The 27321-nt window shown below is 37.8% G+C and overlaps 1 protein-coding gene across 3 annotated transcripts in view; it reads left to right on the forward strand.

Annotated features, from left to right (window-relative positions):
- Positions 1 to 27321, forward strand: part of LOC108714096 (junctophilin-3) — a 92907-nt gene that overhangs the window by 37519 nt on the left and 28067 nt on the right. For all 3 annotated transcript variants that reach the window (XM_041590204.1, XM_041590203.1, XM_018257987.2), the window contains exon 2: positions 15467 to 16244. In XM_041590204.1, the coding sequence (XP_041446138.1) occupies positions 15467 to 16244 (778 nt within the window). The remainder of the gene's footprint in view (positions 1 to 15466; positions 16245 to 27321) is intronic.

A 27321-nucleotide genomic window follows, 5' to 3' on the forward strand; every position in this document is an offset into this window, starting at 1 on the left:
CCATTAGCTGATCTATAGTAAATGATCACATAGGTTAAAGCTCTGCCTGTGAACATATAGATCATCATAATATGTCAAAACAGTGTTAATTCTATGTGAGTACCTCTGGTATGTGTTAATGAGCAGACAAATGTCAGTTTTAGGGCTCTTACTCATGAGCGTTTTTACCTGCGCTACCCTGCGTTCCGTTTTTCGGCGTTCAGCCGCAGGGGAGCGCAGGAATAGACCCATTTCATTATTTAAAATGGGGCTGTACTCACACAGGCGCATGTAGGCGCCGAACGCAGGTTGAGACGCAACATGCTGCATTTTTCCTGCGTTCGGCGCCTACACGCGCCTGTGTGAGTACAGCCCCATTTTAAATAATGAAATGCATCTATTCCTGCGCTCCCCTGCGGCTGAACGCCGAAAAACGGAATGCAGGGGAGCACAGGTAAAAACGCTCATGAGTAAGAGCCCTTAGTGTGGAATAGACCAAAATGATGACAGGAGGCCTATCTCAGAGTAGCTTGAATCATGGCCTTGGTAATTCAAAACTGGGCTGTGAACCTTACAAAGTACTAGTAAAAGGTTGCCAGGACACCACAGAGGGTCAAAACAAACTTAAGAAAACATTGCTCTCTAGGAAAGTAGTTGTATTAAATGTATACTGTGGTAACACAAGTCAGCCAGATAAAATGTGTCTTAATCTTGTAACAGAAGAATATATTTCTTTTTTCAAGAATCTGCATTGATTTTTAACATACAAAGATCTGCGATATTCATTAAACTACTGTTATTTTTTATGTTAGGGTATTCTTCTGTCAGCTACAAAACACTGCATACATTATATATATATATCCTTTGACTCCGAAAGATCAGCACTCACAGGGCTTGGGTTTGGCTGAAACGTCAGTCTTTAGTTCTGCAATAATTTTTTTTTCAATTTTAAGCCCTGTGAGTGCGGATCTTTTTGAGTGAATGGAGATTATTTGATGATTCTGCACCCAGGCATAATAATGGCTGTTGTTTCGGTTTCGGGTTTTGGTCTACAAATTATATATATATTATTATATCATTTGTTTTTAGTTTTATAGCTGGTTCAGCAGAATAAAATGAAAGTCTGTCATTGCTTCATTCATTCTATTTATGAAATTAAATTATTAGGTGTGTTGACTCTATTGTTCTATTGCCGTCTGTTAAGATATTAGGTATAGCAAAAACAAACATAACAACTGCAAAAATCTTTGAATGAAATCTCTCTTAGAACTGGCACATGCCTCACTTTGGTCAACGGGGAATGCGTAACAAGATTTCTTATATAACCATATACATTTTTTAAAAAGAGACAATATATATATAGTGTGCATTTTATACATGAATATATGCATCTGTATTTAAATGACATACCGTGTAAGATGCCCATTTATCAGTATAACTATTAGCTGATGGGCAAATAATGCATTCACTCTCTTATTGATGGACATTTGCCTCAGGCATTTGCCTAAATTGGAAAAGGATTGATATTATCCATCAGTTTTCCGGAGAGATGGTTGGAAGGTATGATAAATTGCCTGTCTCGTTTTCAGAACAGGAGGTAGAAGGGGAGAAACTACATATTGAAAAGGTAAATGCTTGGTTTTCATGAAAAGGAAACAGGTTAGGTAGTATAATCACAAAAATGTTATATGTGACATATCACAGCAGACTTTCTAGGACTGCTAATACTTATTTTATTTTTTTTGCATCATGAAAGAAAATGTAATTCCAAACAACTTTCCAACATACTTAACCCTCTGATTTCAAAGGTATTGGTAAATGTAACTGCTGTTGACAGCAGTATTTATCCCTTTCTTCAAACTGTGTAACAGAAGTCACTTCTCCAGTTCTGTTAATCTGCTGCGTCTGCTTTGTTGTTTGGAAAGTCAAAACCAAGAGTTAAACTGGCCACACCCGCAAAGATTAGATTGTACAAATCAACGTACGATCGGACTTCACCATCTCCCGACCTGCCACTAACCATTCCGATCGAATAAAGTAGAAAAGAACAGATCAGCTGATGTTCTGCCCCTGACAGCAATCGTACGAAAGTTATGTGTGACCAAAGCTAGTGACAGTCTCCCACTGAAAATCGTACAATCGGCAATACATGCAGAGATATTACCCGCAGCCGACAGAAATCTTTTAACCTGTCCGATCGACCGATCTCTGCCGGACGAAAAATGTCGGGACTCTCCACATACGGTCTGAAAATTGTACGAATACTTAATTCGTACGATCAGATCTTTGCGTCTATGGCCAGCTTTAGAGAGTATAAACAGCCAGACAAATACTGCTTTTGATAGCAATTCCATTTGGCAACAACTGGAAAACAATTTGGAATTATATTGGAATGTTGCTTCAAAAGAAATATTATTTTGTTGTAGTGCTTCTTATAGATGGCAATCTTACCTTGCCTGCTGCTGGCATTGTTTTGTAATGGAAGTCAGAAAAATCTGTCACAATGTATTTGTATATATTTTATTTTCCATTTGATGGATAGAGCCATTAGTGTTTAGTGTACTACTGGTGATTGCTGGGAGTCACAACAGTTTGACATCTGTGTTTAATATTATAATGGCCCTGAATAGCAGTAATCTGAAGGTTTAATCCAGGCTTCTGTGTAGCCACTGACAAATGCTCAGCTAAGGTCTGAGCATCCAGTATATGCATCTGTTAATCTTTGCTGCTGTCCTGTGATCCAATTTGACTGTAACATGATATTGTTCTGGGAATAATGGACAAATCTCTTCCGTAGGGACATAAAAATTAATACCCAGATTAACATGGTAATTTGTACCATTCATCAAGAATACCCCAATCATGCACAGATGCAAAAACCTTCAATATATTGGCAGTCGAGGACTGCATTTGAAAACAGGCAGGCTTATTTACTAATACAGGATCAAACAACCTCTGTGTAATAATCCATAGCAACCAATTACATATTATTAGCCTGTACTAGATTGGATAAACCAACTGGTTGCTGTGGGCAACTACACTAGAGTAAATGAGCCTCGATGACTTTTGCAATTTGATGATTCCCCCCTGGAGAAATCAGGGATACATCAGGACTAAATGCATGTGGTCTAAGAGCAAAGAAGTTAATTGTGAGAAGATAGGTGCTTGTATTGTAATACTAGTATTATAATTGCTAAAGCACAAGTTTGTAATATACTGTATTTATATAAGGTCTTTAAAATGCATTACACAAGCATGTATAAATAAAATCATATAGTAAATGGAATTCAACTTCATAGCTGAAACACTGGCATGTACACTACAGATCTGTTCGACTGAATAGTTGGAATGTGAGACATATTCATGGGTCAGAATATTGGCTATAGAATGGCCAGAAAAAATGTAATAAAATAGATGTAGTGTACAGAACAGAGCAGTGCAATTCCAAGACATAGAATGGTTAGAATGTGTTAAAATTATTTCCAGTATAATATGGGGATGGTTGTCAAATAGAATTGTTGTGGAATAGGATTGTGAGAATGTATAATTTAGAATGTTTAGAATGTGTGGGATAGAATGATTAGAAATGGAGGGTTGACATTTAACTCACTGTTATAGGGATGTGGCAAACAATATTAATCCCTGTCACTGTATGGGACATAGTTATCAAAAATCGATTTCTCAATTCAAGAAAAAACATGACTAAGGAGGTCAAAGGTCAAATTGTGAAAAATTTTTTCACTAGAAAACTAATTTTTAGAGGAAAAAAAGATTATATTTTTAGAGATTCATTATACCTCGATGCTGCAAAAAAGCCAGAATTGAAAACCCGCTATCTCATACCTGTCGAGGTCCTGTGTCAATGGGAGAGGCACTTATCTCAATTTGACATTTTCATGGTCTGTACTGGGTTTAGAGTTTTCTAACAAAAACTCAAAAGATTCAAGCAATTTGGGAAGAAACGCAGAAAAATTCAAGCAATTCGGGAAGAGCCTGAAAAATTAGAATGATTCGGTTTTCGCTTGATTTTATTGAGTTTTTCCGCAATCTGATTAAATCAAGTTTTTTTTTATTAATAATAAGCTAAAATCAGGCATGGGAGTTTAGTCATGGTTTTTTATTTAAATAAAATATGAGATAAATTCGGATTATAGTAAATAACCCCAAAATGTTTACTTACTATGTCTACTATCATTAAGTTTACAAAAATTTAAACATTATTTATCAAAGGTCGGTTTTAGAGGTTTGTGTGCTTTTTTAGACCTCAATTAAACTGCCATTGACTTTCGGATTCAAGCTATTTCCAGAATCAGGTATAAAAATCTTCTTTAAAAAAAACTCAAAAAATGTGAGCTTTTTTTTAACCCAAAAATTTGAGTTTTGACCAAAAAAATCCCTCAAATTTTTCAGGTAAAGTACAACTTGACTTTTGATAAGTAACCCTCTGAATAAACTCAGTAAGATTGTTTTACCACCAATATTGATTCATGCAGATTAGTTACCATCAAGTACAAGGTTTTTATTATTACCCGAAATAATTTTTAAAAAAATAAATGATTTACTTAAAATAAAATTGCTAGTACTATGTGAAAGTACAGTTCAGAGCAAGTGAAACTGGAATCCTCCTGGCAAGGGCAAAGTAGTTGAAAATATATGTTGAAAAAATGTTTTGTGCTCCAAATTACAACCATTTTTACTTTTGTTTTACTGTAGTGCAAAACATGGAAAAAGCATTCTACATATTGCCTACATACCCTAAAACAATTGTACACAAACCCCTTATCTTTAACAATAAACAAGAGACCATGTGTTTCAGCACGTTTTATGCACTAGTAAAAATTTACATCCGTCAGTTCTCTAAATGAAAGTACAGCTTAAACAGGAAGGCGATTTGGTTTTAGAAGTGTCTTCAAATAACATAATCCTCTTTGTGCTGCAGGCAAAGAGATCTGTGATTGCCAATGGGGGTTGTAACAGTCCAAGTAGTTGTGGCAGAGAGTAGTAATAAAAGAGTTTAGTAACTTTGAGTCAGTCACAAAAGAACCAATCATTTGTACAGTGAGCACAACCTGGCTAGCAAAGCAGCTCACTCTTTTTAATGAAAGTATGTTTATATATAAATATTTGTATGATATCTTCTTAAATTTCCAAGAAAATTTAAATTTTCTTAAAACTAGGCCTTTTAGGCCATGCCTTTTCTGTCCAGTTATGCTCAGAAATGTACCTGCCTCCTTGTATCTTGTATCCCACGACCCCTCCCTTCCTGAGCTTTGTTTTATAGAGGTGGATTCTCACCAAAGGATCATTATTTAGTATAACAGTACAGCTAGGAATGTTTAATGACATGTGTCTACCCTGATCATCTTCAGCAGTATGCATAATTATTAAAGGGGTTGTTCACATTTGCATTAATGATGTAGATAGAGATATTCTGAGACAATTTGCATTTGGTTTTCATTTTTTTATTATTTGTGGTCTTGTTTATTCAGCGTCTCTCCAGTTTGCAATTGCAGCAATCTGGTTGCTAGTGTCCAAACTACCCTAGTAACCATGCATTGATTTGAAAAAGAGACTGGAGTATGAATAGGATAGGGCCTGAATAGAAAGATGAGTAAAATAAAGTGGCAATAACTATTCATTTGTAGCTTACGGAGCATTTGATTTTTTAGATGGGGTCAGCGATCCCCATTCGAAAGCGGGAAAGAATCAGAAGAAGAAGGAAAATAATTGAATAAAACAAAGACCATTTGTAAAGTTACTGCGAATGTGCTATTCTATAAGATACTAAAAGTTAATTTAAAGGTGAATCACCCCTTTATCATACTTTGTAATTATTAGTAGCATTTTGTGATATTGTGATACTTTCTCATTGAATAAGTTATGTGCTTTGTATAGAGTGTAGTGGCGTGCCGCTACATTCACTAAAAATGACACAATGAAAATCAGTTAATTTAAAATGCACAGGTTTTACAGCCTCCATAGTGAGCTGTGGGTATCCTTACTAATGTTTGCATATGGCACTAGAATGGCTGTGACCTGAAAAATGGTATACTATTCTTGTCATTTTCTGCAGCAGCATTCATTTGAATCTCTTGGCAGTTTAAACAATAACAAACCATTAAAATGCAGCCTCTCCAGTTTCTATATCTATAGCATCATTACAGGGCCAATTATGCCAAGAATGAAAGCCATTGGGGCAAATTTTCTCACCTTCGAAGTTGCGCCAGCATTGGCTTCGCCGCACTTCACCAGGGCTGCGCAAATTCACAAAGATCCGAAGTTGCGCATAAGTTATCGATCATTTGCGAAGTTGCGCTAATGATGTTACGATCAGTGGTTCGAAGTTATGCTGGCGATCGGAAAATTTGCATACGGCGTGCATTTAAAGTACAATGGCCGTATATATGCAGCAGAAAACACATTACACTACACAAGGCCAGGGAACCTCAATAAATGTTTTCTAATGTCCTACACATGTGCCCACGGTATAGTTTAGGTGCCATATGTTATCAAATGTAGGGGGGAAGGAGGGTAGCCTAAAAAAAAATTTCGCTCTTTTTCAGCCTTTCACCCTTAAAAAAATAAAAGACGCCAGCGTTTTTTGGGACTTTTAAAATTGTAACTTTTTTTGGAGCAATCCCTATCTACTGTATTGCACTTTGCGAGAGTAGGTCCACTTCGCTAGCGAATTTACGCCAGCACCCGTTAGTAAATCGGCATAGTGACAAAATGACGTCACACTGGCGAATTTCTGCTAGCGTTAGCCACACCCTTTAGTAAATTTGCCCCAATGTATGCATTTACACATAATGCTTGCTTAGGGGTATTTTATATACACAAAATCCTTGAAATTACTACAACGTATGAACATAGATGGATCATAAAATACCTTTATCCCTTAAAGTACCTTTTAGAGTGTGTTTTTTTTTTATTTTCAGCAGTATTGAAGCTATGATTATAGGGGTGGGTTTTAGTTTATGTAGCAAGTTAAAGGGAAGTGCTTATATTAACTTTTAGATTTAAAGATTAATATAATCTTTTGGATATTATCATCCTAGTATGCCTCTGTCCCACCAGGAACCTAAAAACACTTTTTACTAGTGGCAGGGACTGGACATCAAGAAAAAAGACTGGTTGTTGTATTTTTTAATATTAATTCTTAATTTTCTAATCTTTCCATTTATGCCTTTCCCTATTCATCTTGGATTCTGATCAACTGCCCTTACAACCTGCCACAAAGTTAATCAAGCTGAAGTGATGCTCAATTTAAATCATTAAAAAAACAACAAGAGAAAATCAATTTCAAAGCCGATTAGCAGCACAGAGCAGTAAAAACGTGGACTTATACATTCATTTTAATCAATGGCTAAAGGGGGCATTTACACAGGTCCCACCAAAACAGGGATCTACAATTAGACCTTTCATATGTTCTAACTTTTGATTTAGGCATACCCCAGAAATGTAAGGCCTGTCATTTTATTTAGCTGGAAGTGCTCTATAACATAATCATTTTGTTTGTTTGTATATTTTAACTATTTCTTTGTAGTGGAAAAATGTTCTTAAAGGGATTCTGTTAGGATTTTTATGTATTCTTTGTTTTTTAAATTACACTGTTTACACTGCAAATAATTCACTCCGCCATATAAAATTGAATTCCTGAACCAATAAATGTATTTTTTTATTTGTAATATTGGTGTGTAGGTGCCATCTTAGGTCATTTTGCCTGGTCATGTGCTTTCAGAAAGAGCCAGTGCTGCACTAGGAAACTACTTTATTGACAGGCTATTGTTTCTCCTACTCAATGTAACTGAATGTGTCACATTGATAGAAAAGATAGATGATATCCTTTTTTTGTCACATGCATATTATACAAGTACAACATGCAGTGAAATGCATCCTGATCCACTTTTTTAGACTGTGCAACCTTAAAACATGCTAAATAAATACTACAACTAAGTACAAAAAAAATATATATATATATTTTTTTTATAAAATTGAGTATAGCAGCAGAGCATATGTAATACAAGATCTGCATAAGTGACAGTTAGTGAAGATTGTATAAAAATATAAAATATAAAAACAGCAGTGCAGTATAGTACACCAAATAACCATATTATGGTGATAGTGAAATAAAAGAAAACGGTGCAGTAACAGTACACAATATTAAAGTGCAATATATGTGAATTGTATAGTACTGTATTGTGGTGACGTAATGTGTCACATACATCAAGAAGTTGCAAGTTAAAAAAGGTGGGTAAGAGATATGGGTAAGGTGACATAAACCATATTATTTACATAGTGAAAGTGAGTGAAGATTGTATAAAACGTATAAAAATATAAAAAAATATAAAAAAAAACAGCAGTACAATGTATGTATTGTAGTGACGTAGAGTGTCACATAGGTGAAATCAGAGCACAAGTTACTGGCGGGCTCCTGGGAAACTGACAATATGTCCAGCTCCATTTCAGATTTCAAAATTAAATATAAAAAAAATCATTTGAAAAATGGATTTCAGTGCCGAAGTATTAACTGATGCATTTTGCAAAAAACATGTTTTCCCATGACAGTATCACTTTAAGGGATCTTTCTAATATAATGCTGGTATCTTTAGTTAAGGCATGTTTTCTTGCAGCTCGTGTAGTTGTTCACCCACTTGTATTTGAGTTAGCACAGACTATTTCTCTTTTTTCTTGCCTTCTTATATTATCAAATTGTATTTATATAGTTGTATAGTCCCACATATCTACTCAGTGCTTGGCAAGATGCAAACACAAACTGGGATACAGTTATTATACATGAAACTCTGAGAATTAATATGTAAACCAGGAGTTTGAAAGCACAATGAGTTTACAGTGTCTGACCTGTTCAGCTAGTTTGCCTATTTGATGGCAGGGATATCAGTTCAAATGAATAAGTTGCATTTATTTTTTGTTGTTGGTTCTAGTTGTGTTCTAGTTTTGTTGCTCACCAACTCCTTGGATGTTGTTCCCAGTGGCAGATGCTTGTTTTTGAATTCCAGGCTTGAATGCAAGTTTTGGTTGTACTGCCAAACAGATCCTCCTGTAGGCTGGCAGTCCACATAGGGGCTACCAAATCACAGCCCTTATTTGGCATCTTATGTGACTTTTTTAATGCTTGTGTTGCTCCCCAATTGTTTTTACATTTAAATGTGGCTCACGGGTAAAAAAGGTTGGGGACCCCTGGTATAGCAGGTAGGCCACCCCCCAGACACTCCATTGTAATCAAGTAATTCCGAATTTGAAAAATTATTTCCTTTCTCTCTGTAATAATAAAACAGTACCTTGAACTTGCTCAATACTAAGAGATAATATATCTTTATTGGAGGCAAAAGAATCCTATTGGATTTATTAAATGTTTAGTTCTTTTTAGTAGATGATAAATCAGAAATTTTTAAAAATGTTTCGAATTTTTCAAGATTTATTATACCCCGAGGATGGATAAAGTGAAAATCTGGCACCTCAGACCTACTGAGGTTGTAAATAAGTCAATGGGAGAGGTCCCTATCCTATTTGGAAGTTTCTGTGGTCTGCGCTGGAATTAGCCCGCAAATCCGTCTATTTCCGACTTTTCAGGCAAAAATCTGAAAAACTCAGACTTTTCAGGAAGGCTCGAAAAAAATCGATCAAATCGGGAAAAAAAAATTTCGTGACTGTCCCCTGATTAAATTGTGCTTTTTTAAAAATAAATAAGGTCCAATCGTGGATTCTAGTTCGGACTTATTTTTATATGATAAATATGCCCCTTAAAGTGTGAAGATACAAATTACGGAAAGATCCATTATCCAGAAAACCCCAGGCCATGAGCATTCTGGATAAAAGGTCCCATACCTGTACTGTATCCTACAATTTGCATTGACGCTGAACTGATCTGTAGCTCATAAAGAGCTCTCATAGATTAAGGACTATTCTGGGTTCTTTCCAGGCGCAGAATGTAGTATGAGTGCCAGAAATTGCCATCATCATTGCTGGCAGTTGGTAGAACCATTTTAAAATGGCTAGTGATTAGATTTTACATAAGTCCCATTGCTATCAACAGAAGGGAGGAAAACAGGCAAAAAAATGTCTGCAGCGTGGCCTTAATATAAGGTGGCTGCTAGATTGTTTACCTCTAGATTAGCAGATAATAACATTGATAAAATATTGTACTAGACCTTAAAGATTGTGTGTCATGGAGCCAAAAGAGTTAATCAGTTCTGAGCCTTTGCCATTCTAAAAACAATTTGACTGCTCCGAAACCCAATTTTAGCTCCTGGAAAAAAAAAACCTGAAAGGGCTTTTGGGAGGAAACAGCCAGTGACCTAATTTACTCATCTACTTTTGAGTGTGTTCACGGAAAGTGCCAAGTGAGTCAGTGGGAGACCTTGATTTTTTTTAGATTGATTAACACCTTTACACACACTAACATCAAACAGCGAAGTTGCATTATATTAGCACAGGCTATTTATACTGGATAATGGATGGTGTATTTCTGATTTCTGCGACTGTGAATGTGCCCTAGGTAATAGGCCACGTTTAGAAAGGCAAAAAAAAAATACGATGCAGCTTATTTTAAGGAAATTAGAAACATAGTAAATCACACAAAAGAAATTTGACTGACTGCAATTTGGAGGATCCATTGAGCATATTAAACAGCTTAAGGCTATGCCATGCGGAGTGTTAATTTGAGAATAAAATAACCACAAAAAACAATGTTTAATTAGGACCTGTAATAGAAAACAGTAAAAAAAACGAATACATCTTCCTAAATTAAAAAATATTTTCTTGAGATGCTGTTTTTGTCTGTGGGACACATAAAGGAATAACCTAAATTGGACATTGTGATAGAGTGTGAATATGATGGTTAATATATACAAGCTGTAATAGCGTTTAGCCTTCTTTCCATAGTCACTGGCGAGTGTGTGAGCTCCCTCAGGCATCAATGTCTAGGAATGTGTTATTCCACCTCTTTCTATTTTCTCAGCTGTGAATCTACTCTCAGAAATAAAAGACTGAGGAAACATTACACAAACTTGAGACTGAATATGTAGCCTCCTTCTTCTTCCGACCTACTCTTGTTCCTATTTATTTCTGGTATTTTTGTTTCTACATCTCTCCTGGGTGTCTCCTATTCCCAGCAGGTGTTTATTTCTGCAGTTCTCCTTAGCCTTTAGGGCTCTTACTGACGAGCGGTTGAAGCTGCGCTTCCCTGCGTTCTGGGAGCGCAGGAATAGACGCATTAAGCTTTTTTCAATGGGGCTGTACTCACACAGGCGCGTGTAGGCGCCGAACGCAGGAAAAATGCAGCATGCTGCGTCTCAACCTGCGTTTGGCGCCTACACGTGCCTGTGTGAGTACAGCCCCATTGAAAAAAGCCTAATGCGTCTATTCCTGCATCCCCTGCGGCTGAACGCGAACGCAGGGGAGCACAGCTTCAACCGCTCGTCAGTAAGAGCCCTTAGGGCAGTGATCTGGCAGCAACAGGAGAACAGACGTGTGTGAGGCAATCAAGTATACTCCCTCAGGGGTCTAATAACATTTGCTTCAAATAGTATGTACACCTGTATGAATTATTTTGTCATATCATGGGCTGCTATGGTGAGATTAAGTCTCCAAGCTATAGACCTTTTGTTGAGCCAAAACAAAGCAAGCTTTCTGAAATAGTATTTTGATGTGACAATCTCTAATTCATAGTAATATCATTTAAACTAATACCTAGGTAAAATATAAACATCTCCTGACACTAATATTAAATTATATAATATCAGGATTGTCTAATGCATTATTTATTTCTCACTAATTACCTTTTCTCCTCACTCAGCACCTGTTTCCTGGAGTTAGTTGGACTCAGAGGCACCCGCATGGCATGTTTGATCTTTAAATTAAGTTGATGCCATTGGTATTATGAGTTGTGTAAACATCATCCGCTGTCTCAAGATACTTAGAGGCTGAATGTTGCTTTGCCACAAGACCCAGCTGGGCCGGTGCCACATCTGGAGTAGTTTATTTATGCCACAAGCTATTTACCTGTCATTGCTTAGCTTTTATGAAAAGCTTTTATTCTTGGTTGTCAGTAAGAAACCAGTAGGGTTGTCTTCTCTTCAATATCATATCTCCGCTGAGACAATGCTCCTTGCTGCCGTTTAGAATCCTAATATGTCATCCAGAATAATGAGGTGAAAAGAATTAAATTTTATACATGGATTAGCTACAAGTGGTAAAGAGATAAAGTAGTATTATCATTAAAATGGGCATGAGGAAATCAGCAGAGAAGATGCCCACACTGCCCAAATCTTTTGTCTGGTAAGGTGGCCATACACTATTAAGCTGACCACAGACGCAAAGATCCGATCGTACGAATCAATGTACGATCGGACTTTCCCATCTCCCGACCTGCCACTAACCATTCCAATCAAATAAAGTAGAAAAGAACAGATCAGCCGATGTTCTGCCCCTGACAGCAATCGTACGAAATTTATGTCCGACCAAAGCTAGTGACAGTCTCCCTCTGAAAATCGTACGATCGGCAATACACGCAGAGATATTACCCGCAGCCGACAGAAATCTTTTAACCTGTCCGATCGACCAAACGACCGATCTCCGCCGGGCGAAAAATATTGGGACTCTCCACGCACGGACCGAAAATCGTACGAATCGAGGATTCGTACGATCAGATCTTTGCATCTATGGCCCAGGGCCGCTCCAGCCATGAGGCAATGTGACAATCTTGCCTCGGGCGGCACGGAGCGGCCAGTTACCAAGGGTGGCAAAAAGCCGCCTCTAGTAACTTTAAGAGACGAATTTCCTTTTTTTTTAAAACGGAAATTCAGTTCTTCTTGTGCAGCGAGCGCAATAGCGCTCGCTGCACTAGCGATGCAGCCCCTCCTCCACCCGCTCCGACGCTGGTAGTTAGAAGAGCGGAGCAGATGGGGGGGGGGCGGCATTGGGGCTACTGCCTCAGGCGGCAGCAGCCCCTGAAACGTGCCTACTATGGCCAGCTTAAGATCTGCTTGTTTGGCAAGGTCGCCAAATGAGCAGATCTTATCCCGATATGCCCACTAAAGGCTGGGCGATATCAGGTGAATCCAAACGCTTGGCCTGAACAATACTACGAATGGGCTCCGACGGGTCGCAGGACCGCATCAACTAACCAATGCGGTCCTGGATCGTACAAAAAAAAAGAATCAAACTTAACCGACCGATATCTGCCCGATTTTTGGCCTGATATAGATCGGGAGGACCCGTCGGGAGCCCCCGCACATGGGCAGATAAACTGCCGAATCGGTCTGAAGAACCGATATCGGCACCTTTAATCTGCCCGTGTATAGGAACCTTCAGACTTTGCTGGCCAGGTCTAAACCTGCTTTTCCACAAGGTGTACGTTCCATAGTTCACACTAAAGCTGTCTGATACAGTCCACTGACACAATCGGCCTTACTTACAAAGAGCAGATACTTACCCTATGTGGAGACCGTCATGGTAAACTGAATGAGGCTACTTCAAATGTTAATCCCTCCAGTGAAATTTTAAGGCATGGATTACAAGCATTTTCTGATGTAACCCTTGGTCAATGATTTTGGTCTGTGCCATATAGCCATTTTTCAATTTCAGCCATTGCTATATAGCAGCTTATTTATATAAACTGCAGTAGTGTTTCTAAATCAAACACACAAGTTTTACCAGTGCAGGGCAACAGGACGTGATATTTTCATTACTTTAAAATACTTTCATCTGTGTTACTGTTCTTTTAAACTAGTCCCAGTCAAATGTCAGATGATCATCTATTTGTTTGTTCTCATGTGCGGGCCACTCACTGTAGACAGGCTTTATCAGCAGCCATCGTTTGTGAATCTTGTCCTACAGATGTCTTAAAGGAAACCCTTACCCCAAGGTATAGTTTTCCTTTAAAGAGATACTGTCATGGGAAAAAAAATTTTTTTTCAAAATGAATCAGTTAATAGTGCTGCTCCAGCAGAATTCTGCACTGAAATCCATTTCTCAAAAGAGCAAACAGATTTTTTTGTATTCAATTTTGAAATCTGACATGGGACTAGACATATTGTCAATTTCCCAGCTGCCCCAAGTCATGTTACTTGTGCTCTGATAAACCTCAATCACTCTTTACTGCTGTACTGCAAGTTGGAGTGATATCACCCCCTCCCTTTTTCCCCCCAGCAGCCAAACAAAAAAACAATGGGAAGGTAACCAGATAACAGCTCCCTAACACAAGATAACAGCTGCCTGGTAGATCTATGAACAGCACTCAAAAAACCCATGTCCCACTGAGACACATTCAGGTACACTGAGAAGGAGAAACAGCAGCCTGCCAGAAAGCATTTCTCTCCTAAAGTGCAGGCACAAGTCACCTGACCAGGGGCAGCTGGGAAATTGACAAAATGTCTAGCCCCATGTCAGATTTCAAAATTGAATATAAAAAAAATCTGTTTTCTCTTTTGAGAAATGGATTTCAGTGCAGAATTCTGCTGAAATAGCACTATTAACTGATACGTTTTGAAAAAAAACATGTTTTCCGATGAAAGGATCCCTCTAAGGAGCCATTTACTATTCCATAGGCAGAAGTGCAAGAGCACTAGGGGGTTCAAGTGCTCATCCAAAGAACACTTCTGCCCAGGGAATGGCTGTGCGCAGTACAGTTGTGTGCAGTGCAGCATCAGAGGCATAGACAGCCCTGTTCTTAACACTTGCCGTAGGGCCCTGGTGCAGAAGTACATGTAGCAGACCAGCCCTGTCCTCAGGAGACAAAAAAAAAAAAGTGCCCTGTTGTGGCCAGGGTCCTCTACCGTCCTTAATACTTTTGGATGTGCAAGTTAGGGGAAGGGGCTAAAGGGGGGGACCCCTACCTTGCCTCCCCTTCTGCCCTCACAAATACAGCACGGCATTTGGAGACAGACTTGCACACATTGAATCTAGGTACTACAGGTATGGGACCTGTTATCCAGAATGCTCGGGACCTAGGGTTTTCCGGATAACAAATATTACCATAATTTGGATCTTCATACCTAGAAAATCATGTAAACATTAAATAAACCCAATAGGCTGGGGTTATTTCCAATAAGAATTAATTAAATCTTAGTTTGAATCAAGTACACGGTACAGTTTTATTATTACAGAAAAAAAAAAAAATTGTATTATGTGGATAAAATGGAGTCTATTAGAGACAGCCATTATGTAATTCATAGCTTTTTGGATAACGGTTTCCATATAATGGATCCCATACCTGTAGATGTTTCTGTATATGCCTCCATATTGGATTTGGATGACCATTTTATTTTCATAGAGAACTGCACAAAACGGACACTATATTAGCAATAACCAGTGTTGTATGTGTACACGTTTTCAACAATAAATGTTACTTGGGTTATTGAATCTGCTGAAATATTAGGTACATTTATTTTCCACTCATGTATACTACGTATGCATCTTTTTAAGCGATTTGTATATTCATACAACTCTGTCTCTTTTGCTACAGGTACTTATCAAGGCCAATGGGCTGCTGGGATACGTCATGGGTATGGAGTACGTCAGAGTGTGCCCTATGGAATGGCTGCTGTTATTAGGTCCCCTCTCAGGACCTCTATAAACTCACTTCGTAGCGAACACACAAACGGAACTGCGTTGCACCCAGATGCCTCCTCCACAGTGTCTGGCAGCCCTGCAGTATCCAGGGGAGGCTTTGTACTAATGGCCCACAGTGATGCAGAGATACTGAAGAACAAAAAGAAAGGAATCTTCAGAAGGTCCATTCTCAGTGGTCTGAAGTTGCGTAAATCTGAGTCTAAAAGCTCTCTTGCTAGCCAGAGGAGCAAGCAGAGCTCATTCCGTAGTGAGGCAGGTATGAGTACAGTGAGCTCCACAGCGAGCGATATAAACTCTACCATCAGCCTGGGTGAGGGAGAGACAGAGCTCTCTGTCATTGAGGATGATATTGATGCCACCACTACAGAGGTCTACATGGGTGAATGGAAGCATGACAAACGCTCTGGTTTTGGGGTAAGCCAACGCTCAGATGGTCTAAAATATGAGGGAGAATGGGCTAATAACAAACGCCATGGCTATGGCTGTATGACCTTTCCTGATGGGACTAAGGAGGAAGGGAAGTACAAGCATAATGTCCTGGTTAGTGGGAAGAGGAAGAACCTAATCCCGCTCAGGGCCAGCAAGATCCGGGAGAAAGTGGATCGAGCAGTTGATGAAGCTGAAAGAGTGTGTAATATTGCTAAGCAGAAGGCAGAGATTGCTGCTTCAAGGTAAGAATATAGCAAGTTTTATATTATATGAATGAGTTTGATTGAAGTAGTTGCATATTTTATGCTATATGTACAGTATCTCATGATATAGTTTTGTTCTGTACGACATTTACAGTTAATCCTGCTGGCTCTCTTTATAATAACATATATATGTATTTTATTTATATTTTACATATGTGGCAAAATTTAGTAGAGGAACAAACTCACAAACTGTGTTTAGTTGGAGTCAAATGAATGCAATTTTGATATTTTACCAAAATTGCCCTGGAACAACATGGTAGGAGGCTGCTCTAAAGAGTAGAATAAATGAGAAGAAGGTAAAACTCAGGTCCACAGATTAAGAAGAAAATATATGTGTTCCTTGGCACAGTTTGAATTTTTGTTTTACAGAAATGGGAATACAAGTATGGGACCTGTTGTCCAGAATGCTCAGGCTTTCTGGATCTTTTATGGATCTTTCAATAATTTGGGTATTCATACCTTAAGTCTACTAGAAAATTATTTAAACATTAAATAACCCCAATAGGCTGGTTTGACCTCCAAAAAGGATTATTTATATCTTAGTTTGGATCAAGTACAAGGTACTGTTTTAGCATTACAGAGAAAAAGGAAATCATTTTTAAAAATTTGGATTATTTGGATAAATTGGAGTCTATGGAAGACAGCCTTTCTGTAATTTGGCTCTTTCTGGATAATGGATCCCATTCCTGTACAGTATATTTCTACACAGAGGACAAAATGTAATAAGATGGTTGCACATTTCCCACTCCAGGTTACCACTATTTTGTGGCTATTTGCTATGATAGAGCTGTTTTAAGCATTCTGACAAGATCAGTACAAGAATTCAGAGATACCCAATCCTTATCATGTACTTAGGGGTTTGTGTAATAATGGGAAGTTTCTGTTTTCATTTTGTGTAATGCTTACTCCTGTTTGGTTACTATTGGTTGCTATACCTGGGCAAGCATTGCAATTGTTACTGAATACAGTAGAACCCTGGTTTTACATGTTCCGGGGTGCATAAATTCTGGGAAAAAACGTAAAATCCAGAAAAGAAAGAACAAAGTTGCTTGTGTGGGACTGGGAGAAATGGTGCCATTCTTGGAAAAATATAAAATCTGGGGGTTGTAAAATAGTGGTTCTACTGTACACGCTGTTCTCTTTTTAGAATCTACCAGTTAAGTGAGAAACGGAAAATAAAAATAACATTTCCAGCCAGCTAAAGAAGCAGTATTGGACTGGGTATGTTTTGTGCACTCAAAACCGTATGTCCCTCGGAAATTGTTCATGAAAAAGTTCTTCATTATTTGAATTTCTCACTCTATCTTTGATTATATACAGGATATTGCTTTAAATGTCTATGTGAACTAAATGTCATGTTGCAAGGAATGTTTTTCAGCATGTTTTTAGATAACATTTAAATATGGCATTAACACAGTTGATATTTCTAAAGATTTTGGATGGATCTTTAGTTATTTAAAGGAGTAGTATACCCCCTTGCTTAAGATGAGTTCAGCGAATAAGAAAATTGAAGCTACTCTATGTTTGGTCATTGCAAGGTAAATAATTCAGTTATCAGCATACACCCCCTCCCTTCATTCTTTGGTGTGACTGTTTTGTTAGCAGGATTCCATTATGCAGAGGGATTATTTGTACACTGGTAAGCTATCTTCTCTTGCAAGGACCAAACACTGAGTAACTTCAGTCATGCTGTTTGTCCTCTTCAACTCAAGAAACAGTAAAAATTATAGCTTTTTGTGATTAAAAATAATTGGCAAAAAGTATGTCCAGCACAAGCCCTATTCATAGAACTGATTTTACATAGTTAGTTAAATCGGGTTGAAAAAAGACAAAGTCCATCAAGTTGAACCCCTCCAAATGAAAACCCAGCATCCATACACACCCCTCCCTACTTTCACACTGATGTTGAACAAGGGAGTATACTGGCCCTTTAAGGTGTATAGTTATTCCTGTTTTAGTTCTCCTCTCTTATTTATGCTTCACATAAGGGTGCTAAAATGGGTGCACACCTGTGCCCATTAAAACAGTAAATACACAAATCATGTAGGCTTGTACCCAATACCTGACTTGACCAGGTGTTACACACAGGCTTCTCTGCTAACTGTACCTGCATGTGCTCAATTCTTTTTTCTTTCAATTCTTACTCATTTTCTTTGACTCAGCAAAATTTCAAGACGAAAACGACACAAAAATAGATATATATCTCTAACGCCAATGAATACGTTTACATAGTGTATCAAATAAGTTAGTTACTGTAAACTAGCTTTTTCCATTGCATGTGCTCAATTCTGCTGCAGTAGAATCGCAGGCAGTGGAAGGTCCTATGAGTGCATGCTCATGTCCTGTTTGTATGTTAACCCTTATGTTGCCAGAGGACATTCTGACTTTAATGTGTGTATTTTACTTACTCTCATGAATCTTTGCTCATCCAGTATCTGGTGCAAAATTTTGTGCAGGTTTGCTGGCCAAATGTTGCATTTTGGCTAAAAACAATTATGTATAGCCATCAATTGGCTGTATATTTTTCTTGCACTACATACTACTCTAGCATGTGCCATTGCCCTAAGAGAAGGAGAAGGGAGGATTTTAGAGTAGGGATCCCCAACACAAACTTAAAAAGGGGCGTGATTGGCCATTTGGTAGCCCCTATGTGGACTGGCAGCCTACAGGTGGCTCTGTTTGGCAGTACACCTGGTTTTTATGCAACCAAAACTTGCCTCCTGGAATTTAAAAAAAAAGGAGAGCTGGTTGGGAATAACTGCCTTTAGAGCATACAATAGGTGTATGATAAAGGCATGGATACGTCTTTTTGCAGTTGCTTGAGAGAGAAAGGGATACGTCTTTTTGCAGTTGCTTGAGAGAGAAAGGGACAGATCATTGCTGTGTTATGAAGGAAAAAGCAATAGGTTTTGACAGTGGCATTACTATGATTAGTGAAGGAAAATTAAGAATCAAACATTACCCCAAGGCAGAATGCAGAATCAGCAGGAATAATGTTCATGCCATTAGTGAAAAGCAAGTTGCCAGGGGTGTCAAAAAGCCTTTCCTGCAAACTTTAACAGAGAATTTTTTTTTTTTTTAAAGCCTTTCTTGTACTAGCAATTGTGCAAACTGCATTGTGGATTAAAAAATACAACAACATCATGATTTCTGTAGCATTTTGTTCTTTCACACTGCACTTGTTCATGATCATCATTTGTTTGTTAGTTGGCACCTGCATTACTTTAATTGTTCCTGTGCAGCAGAATAGCTTGTGTGAGAAACGAGAGGGGAGAAAAGCAACAGTGGAGAACAGATAGTGGACAACATAATCTCTTGACCTTGCTTACATTGTACAGGTATAGGACCTGTTATTCAGAATGCCTGGAACCTGGGATTTTCCAGATAATCAATCTTTCTGTAATTTGGATCTTCGTATCGTAAGTCTTCTAGAAAATCATGGAAATGTTAAATAAACCCAATAGGATTGTTTTGCTTCCAATAAGGATAATATTAGTTGGGATCAAGTACAAGGTACTGTTTTATTATTACAGAGAAAAAGATTATTTGGATCAAATGTAGTCAATGGGAGACAGCCTTTATGTTATTCTGAGCTTTCTGGATAACAGGTTTCCAGATAACAGATCCCATACCTGTACTGGTATATGGCATATTCAGTCACACACAGACACTGATGATTTTTAATTTGCATTTCTTGAAAATCATAACTTCAGAGGCTGAATATATTCTTTAAATCTAGTATCAAACTCCTGATGTAAATGTGAAATTTACCCATATCTGAATAACTTGAACTTTGTCAGCCATATTTATGTTACTAATTATACAGCATCTTTATCTATTAAAGATAAACACTAGAGGCTGGGAATTCCTTCACTTGACCCAGTTCCCCCTCCTCGCCTAATCCATTAAAGCTTATTCTCGCTGCCACACATCCGTCCTCTCAAATCACCTTGCTGCTGTCAAAAGCAATGTGTGCTGCCAGGACTCTGAGATCTGAGAACTACCTGTATGTTTTCACTTCAGGGACCATCTTTATGTCGCCCACTTGTCTTGTGTCTGATAAGGGTTTTGCTGTGGAAAGAAAGAATGAAATACATCACCAACTGGTTTAAAATAATAGTCTTGGCTTCACTGTGTGGGTGTCTAAAGGAGATCCCCGGGATACTCCCAGAATTCTGTGTGTGGACATGTGCGGGAGCATTGATTGTGAGACATCTATTGCTAAAAGCTTATTTAACATGTCATTCTTGCTCTGCAAGAGTATGCCTGCTATTTAACCTTGATGGTAAACAAAGTCTACACTCTTTTAAGAGAAACCAAAAAACAAAAGAAAATGTGTGGTTCTCAGATTGCAGACACATTTACTGAAAGACTTAATATATCTCGCCCACATAAGGTATATGAAGGTCACTGTTATTATGTATTCGCCAAGGCATGAAGCACTAATGTACAGGGCCAGAATTGTAACATTAGAAGTCCTAAAAAAGTATTTTCCAATACCCAAATAGCTTCTTCAGCATCGGCCTTCTCCAGAACAAGCTGAGAGGTAGGAGCATAGTTTAGTCAAGTTGAGTGGGTCACATGGTTGTGCAGTGGCATTACAGTCTACTCATTGCCCTTACTTGCTTCTCATATGTGCACAGCTTTCAAGTCTTAGTGCTAATGCAGTTGGCTACAGCTATCTCCTATATACATACAATGTGTACTTGTAACAGGCTGTCTGCACATTTGGATAAATGGCTCTGAATATTAGAAATGTCCTGGTGGCCCACTGTGACCTATACACTCTCTTGCTGGCCCCTCACTTCTTCAAACACAAGAAGTGCTGTTTTTGTTGGTAGGCTAGGGCAATTGCAATACTGCTTCTTTTCCTGGGTTAGATTTAAACTTTGGCTGAGCTGAGCTGGAGTTAAATAGACTCAAAGGAAGGGTAAAGTTCAACTACTAGCCCAGTGATCCCCAACTAGTGGCTCGTGAGCAATATGTTGCTCTCCAACCCCATGGATGTTGCTCTCAGCGGCCTCAAAGCAGGTGCTTATATTTGAATTCCTGGCTTAGAGACAAGTTTTGGTTGCAAAAAAAATAAATAACTGTGGTGCTGCCAAAAAGTCCCTCCTATAGGCTGCCATTCCACATAGGGGCTATCAAATAGCCAATTACAGCCCTTATTTTGCATCTCCAGGAACTTGCTTACCAACACTTTTTACATTTGAGCTTAGCTCATGGGTTTAAAGGGTTTGGGAAAAATTCTAGTCTATCCAGCTTAAACCTTTGACAGGAGCAAGAGCAGTGGCGAAGTATCAGCAGCCTGTTGGCATAAACAGCTCACTTGTGATTAAAGCAGCAAGGCATACAGAACTTTATGCAAGAAACTAGTGATGTGCGGGTCAGGTGTTACCTGTCTCTAACCCGCCCACCAGCAACTTCCGGGTTCCTTTTATAGATCCGCCCCACCGTTGACATCAAAAAAGGGGCTGGCGAGTATAAAAAAAGAAAGTTGGTAGCCGGTAGACCGGCCAGAATGCCTGGAACCTGGGGTTGTCCCGAAAATCGATCTTTCTGTAATTTGGATCTGCATATCGTAAGTCTTCTAGAAAATCATAGAAATATTAAATAAACCCAATAGGATTGTTTTGCTTCCAATAAGGATAATATTAAAGATAATAAATTATGTTTTGTAATAAACTTAAAAAATTTATTTAATGTTTATAAATGTTGATGTTAGTGTCTTTTCAGTACTATGGCAGTGCAAATATAATTTATCATAATGGTTCTTAAGTGTTTATCTGAATACCTGCAAGATTGGAAACATTTGGGGTGCTCTATATCAGCCTGTTCCTTGGCAGTGCTTAGTTTTCAGAAATTTCCAGATTAGGTGGATTTGTTAGAATGGTTTATCAGATCATCAATTCACTGGTACTCTCATCACAACATTTCAAGAATGTTAAAGGGGAAGTAAAGTCTAAAATAGAATAAGGCTAGAAATGCGTATTTTACTGAACATAAACATGAACTTACTGTACCACAAGCCTAATAAAACAAATGATTTATGCTTTCAAAGTTGGCCATAAGGGGTCGCCATCTTTTAAACTTTGTTAAACATCTTTGCAAGACCAAGACTGTGCACATGCTCAGTGTGGTCTCGGCTGCTTAGGGACCGTCATAAATTATCAAAACAGCACAAGTCAAATAATATCTGCCAGAAGCTGATACAACAAGACTGATTAATAATCAGAATAGGCAGACTGCGCTGGGTCCTGTTTTGTCATGTAATCTAATGTGGATTTTATAGTTTTTGTATTGTTTAATACAAACTTTCTCCAACTCTGCAGAACCAGTGGCTGCAGCAAAATAATCCTCCAAATAGAATCCCAGTTTATCTGTTTAAATCTGGCTCCATGATCTTTGTCCCTGCAGCTGGAGTTGGAAACAGTAAAGGGGGATGTAAAGGCAAAAATAAAATCCAAAACAAATCTCTACACAGTCACTGACTGCTCTATAGGTAAACAAACAAAGCTGCTTGAGTTCTGCATGGCTGGGGAGTCAGGTGGGGGCTCCCCCTGCTGTTCATAAGTATGATTGTTTACCTGCAGAGAAGTTAGGGACCGTTTGACAATTCCTATCCACAGCAGTAAATGAAGGGAGAATTTCACTGCATACAGTTAGGGTTATAATAAAAACGGCACACATTTTTTAATTAAGTATATTGGAGATAGGTTTCTTTTTCATTAAAGAGAGTAAAAATGGGATTTTATTTTTTTGCCTTTACATGTCCTTTAAAGACGAGAATCCTCCTGAATGTGAGAAAGCTGGCAACATTTAATAATGTGTTGGGTGCAAAAGGCCAGTTAATTTTGTGGAGCAGAGATACAGGGAGGTGGTGACTTGTGCAAGGCTTATTCAGTTAGCAATATACTGTGATCTATAATTAAATTCTGTAGCAGTGTCGCTGCAGCTTAAATTATGAATGTGACTGCTGGTTTTGGATGGATTGTTTTGAATCACAAAGCCTGTTAAAGAAGGAGTTGTGTTGGGGTTTGATCAGGGGTTTATTTAAACAGGAAGTGCACCTTTTAAAAAAAAAGATTTTATTTATTATGCAGGTATGGGATCCGTTATCTGAAAACCCGTTATCCAGAAAGCTCCGAATTACAGAAAGGTAATCTCCCATAGACTCAATTTTATCCAAATAATCCAAATGTTTAAAAAGGTATCCTTTTTCTCTGTAATAATCAAACAGTACCTTGTACTTGACTAAGTAGAATACATCCTTATTGGAAGCAAAACAGGCCTGTTGGGTTTATTTAATGATTTCATGATTTTTAGTAGATTTAAGGTATGAAAATCCAAATTACAGAAAGATCCATTATCCAGAAAACCCCAGGTCCCGAGCATTCTGGTTAACAGGTCCCATACCTGTATTTGTTTTGTTAACAAACATAAACATACAATAAAGATATAGCAAAAGAAAGAAGAAAGAGGTCTCAAGGGCCATAGGACGTAAGGTTGAGTGATTCATACATTACTGCATATAGACATACAGACACCACATCATTGTCTTTCATCCATTATCCAGGTGCCCCAAACCGCATTAAACTTTTTGGGATAGCCTCTGGCTATATATGTTAGGTAGTTCACTTTTAAATTGACTTTTGGTGTAAGGTAGACAGTAATATTGTAAGACAATTGCAGTTGGTCCTTGTGTTTTTGTGGATTTTTTATTATTTAACAAGCCTTCAGTTTGTCATTTGAATAATAGACTAGTGTATGAATAGCAGAGAGAGCAGAAAGATAAGTAATAAAAAGTAACAATAGCAATGTAATTGTAACCTCAAAGAGTAATACTTTGGGTCACTGACCCCCATTTGGAAGCTAGAAAGAGACAGAAGAAGAAGACTAATAATTGAAGGGAAGATGAAGTCTGAGAAAGAAAGCAATGTTAATAATATGCTTTGAAGGCGTAGTGGTATCTTTAAAAAAAAAATCATATTTAATTTGAAAAGGACTTCTGTTATATAACTTTTTATGTCTGGGTGACAAAAGTTAAATACAAACTTGAATTAAACAAATGATTTCTCAGTCTAGTTTAAAATTAAAAAAAAGTCTGATACAAAATATACAAAAACATGAATTTTAATGGTGATTCCCGCTTCAAAAGCAAATGTTAATCAATTTTAAAAACGTACGCATAGGCTTAAAGGCTCCCATAAGGAGTCCATGGTTTCAGTTATACTTTAGAATTTATCAATGTCTGAGAGTATTCCAGTCATTTTAGTAGTGAGTGAATTCCCATCACACTGCTAGGCTCCCTGGAAGGCTAGCCTTTTTCACCTATTGGTCTTTGAGTTAGAAGTTCTGCAGTGGATATAATCATTTATTTATCCTTAGGGAAAAACTTCAAAGCCCACAAGCAAATGCTTTAGCTGATGTCAAGTATTTCATTACAAATCAACATGTAGACTTGTGTATAACTGTATACCTGGAAGTTAACCTGTAATAGGAAATACACTACTTTACACTATACACTGCTTTTTCACATGAAGTAAAACGAACCTCAGGCAGCTAGAAAAGGAGACATTTTCTAACTAGCTATACCACCAAAGTTTTTGTTTTCTTTTCACTTCATTTGCAGATAGGGTTGTCACCTTTTGTTCTGGCCCTACTGGTTGGTGAGGTAGATGATGGGAGCGGACCAGAGAGGTGCGGGATTGTGCTGTTTCGGGGGCGGGGTTGTGACATTTCAGGGCAGGGTTGTGACCTTTTGGGGGCGGTGTTGGGACATTTTCGGGAACAGTCGTTTGGTGTGCTTTGTGTATGAAATGGAAGAAACCTTTGGCATGTAGGCTCACTTCCTCACCTGCTAGGTGCTCTGTTTTGTATTAGTTCACTGTAAAGCTAAAACAGATAGAACAGGTATGGGACCAGAATGCTTGGGACCTGGGGTTTTCCGGATAATGTATATTTCTGTAATTTGGCTCTTCATACCTTAAGTCTACTAAAAAATCATTTCAACATTAAATAAACCCAATAGGCTGGTTTTGCTTCCAATAAGGATTAATGATATCATAGTTTTTATCAAGTACAGTGTACTGTTTTAATGCTACAGAGAAAAAGGAAATTGTTTTTAAAAATTTGGATTGTTTGGATAAAACGGAGTCTATGGGAGATGGCCATTACATAATTTTCATTTTTATGGATATTGGGTTTCTGGATAAGTGATCCCATACCCTGAACTGGAATGCTGTCAGTATTGTACTTAAAATGTCAGGCTCATTTTACACTGGCACAAGTGTATGTGTGCAAAGTTGCACCCCTAGGACCCAAACATGAAACATTTTTACCTTTACCATGGCAGGTGCAAGACAATCATGTTTTATATCCTTTCCATATGCAAAACATCCCAAGGAGAAGTGTAGGAAGACTTCATGTCATTCTGCTATGAATTCACTACTGCCCCCCATGATTATAACTTTCCTTATTTAATATATTAATATATTGTCTTTGCTTTCTTTACCTCTTGCATCGGTTGTTATTATTATTAGTTGCTTTGTATGTAAATATGTATGTTCAGTATATACACCTATTTATTGTACAGTGCTGTGGATTATTTTGCCATTTTATAAATACAGGATAATAAGACAGACCTACTTTTTTTTTAGAGGATTTTAAATGATACTATTACTGATTAAAGTTACAATTACCTGAAAGTGTGGAGCTTATCCCAGATTTGGGAAAATAGTTCATAGGAGACTTAGAAGAAATATAATGGGCATCTAGAAAGATGGAAAATTACTTATATCGCAAATATTACAATCCATGCTTTAAATACGACTTTATTAAAGTGACAGAGCAGTTGCAAGGTCATATAAAGACAAAGGGCTGTAGGCCACTGTGATTCCCTGTAGTGTTGCCTGTGTGGAATATACAGTCAATTCAGGTGGTATGGTTCATTCCACCCAAGGTGTCTCTTATGTTACATAGAGGGCTCTGCATGCCACTCACTCATTAGGGTGTAGGGATTTGGCATACTGTAATTATTCTTCAGTACTTTACACAGTGCAGGAAATGACTTTTTTTTGTACTTTGGACCGCACAGGCCAGGATTTGTGGAAATTATTATTATTATCATTATTATTATTATTATTATTATTAATACTGCGTCACACAACGTTTCGGAGGGTGTTCAGATACAGATACAGAGACATACGCACATACACAATATATACGCAATTAAACCCACTGCCAATTGAAAAAATGTCCAGTGTGTAAAAAAATGTTTCAAAATTTTTTTCAAACAGTTTTCTCCAGGTGAAAGTCCAATTACTAGTGATGTTGCGAAAAAGTTGCAGAAAAAGTAGCAAAAAAATGTTACAGATCTAAATCTTTAGATTATATACAGTATCCAAATTTTAGGCACAGCTAAGCAGATCAAAAAATAATATAAGAATGAACCATCCCTATTAATGGGAAAAAGGTTTTACCTCACCCTGGATGCATATTCCATTTTTTTTCGAATTCTGAAAAATAAAGGAGAATGGTTCATTAAACCAGCAGTAAGAAGATTATAAAAAAACATGTTAAACTGAATTCTTCATTTAAGCCTCCAGGGGACTGTGTCTGTAGAGTCCATATCCAAAAGCTTTCACGTTGTAGTAATTTTTGTTTAAAGTCCTGTCCCTGTTTCTCAATCTGATCAAACAAAATAGAAGAAACACAACATCAACAAAAATCCCTACAGGTACCCACCCATGTCATAATTGTGGTCACTGTAATGGTATAATCAAAGGGGATAAGGTAATACACCCTCTTAAAGGGACACCATACAATATCAAGGGTTTCCACACGTGTAACTCAAAAGGGGTTATCTATTGTATTAAGTGCCCGTGTGGCATGGCGTACGTAGGTCAAACACAGCGTACAGTCAAAGTTCGTTTGAACAAACATAAATCTGCAATAAGAAATTTCCAACCAGGGATTGATGAGAAAACAAATAAGAAAAAACAGGAAACAACTTTAGCCAAACATTTCTATGAAAATAAACATAGGGTGTCACAGA

Source organism: Xenopus laevis, chromosome 4L (assembly GCF_017654675.1).
Source record: "Xenopus laevis strain J_2021 chromosome 4L, Xenopus_laevis_v10.1, whole genome shotgun sequence".
Lineage (NCBI taxonomy): Eukaryota > Metazoa > Chordata > Amphibia > Anura > Pipidae > Xenopus > Xenopus laevis.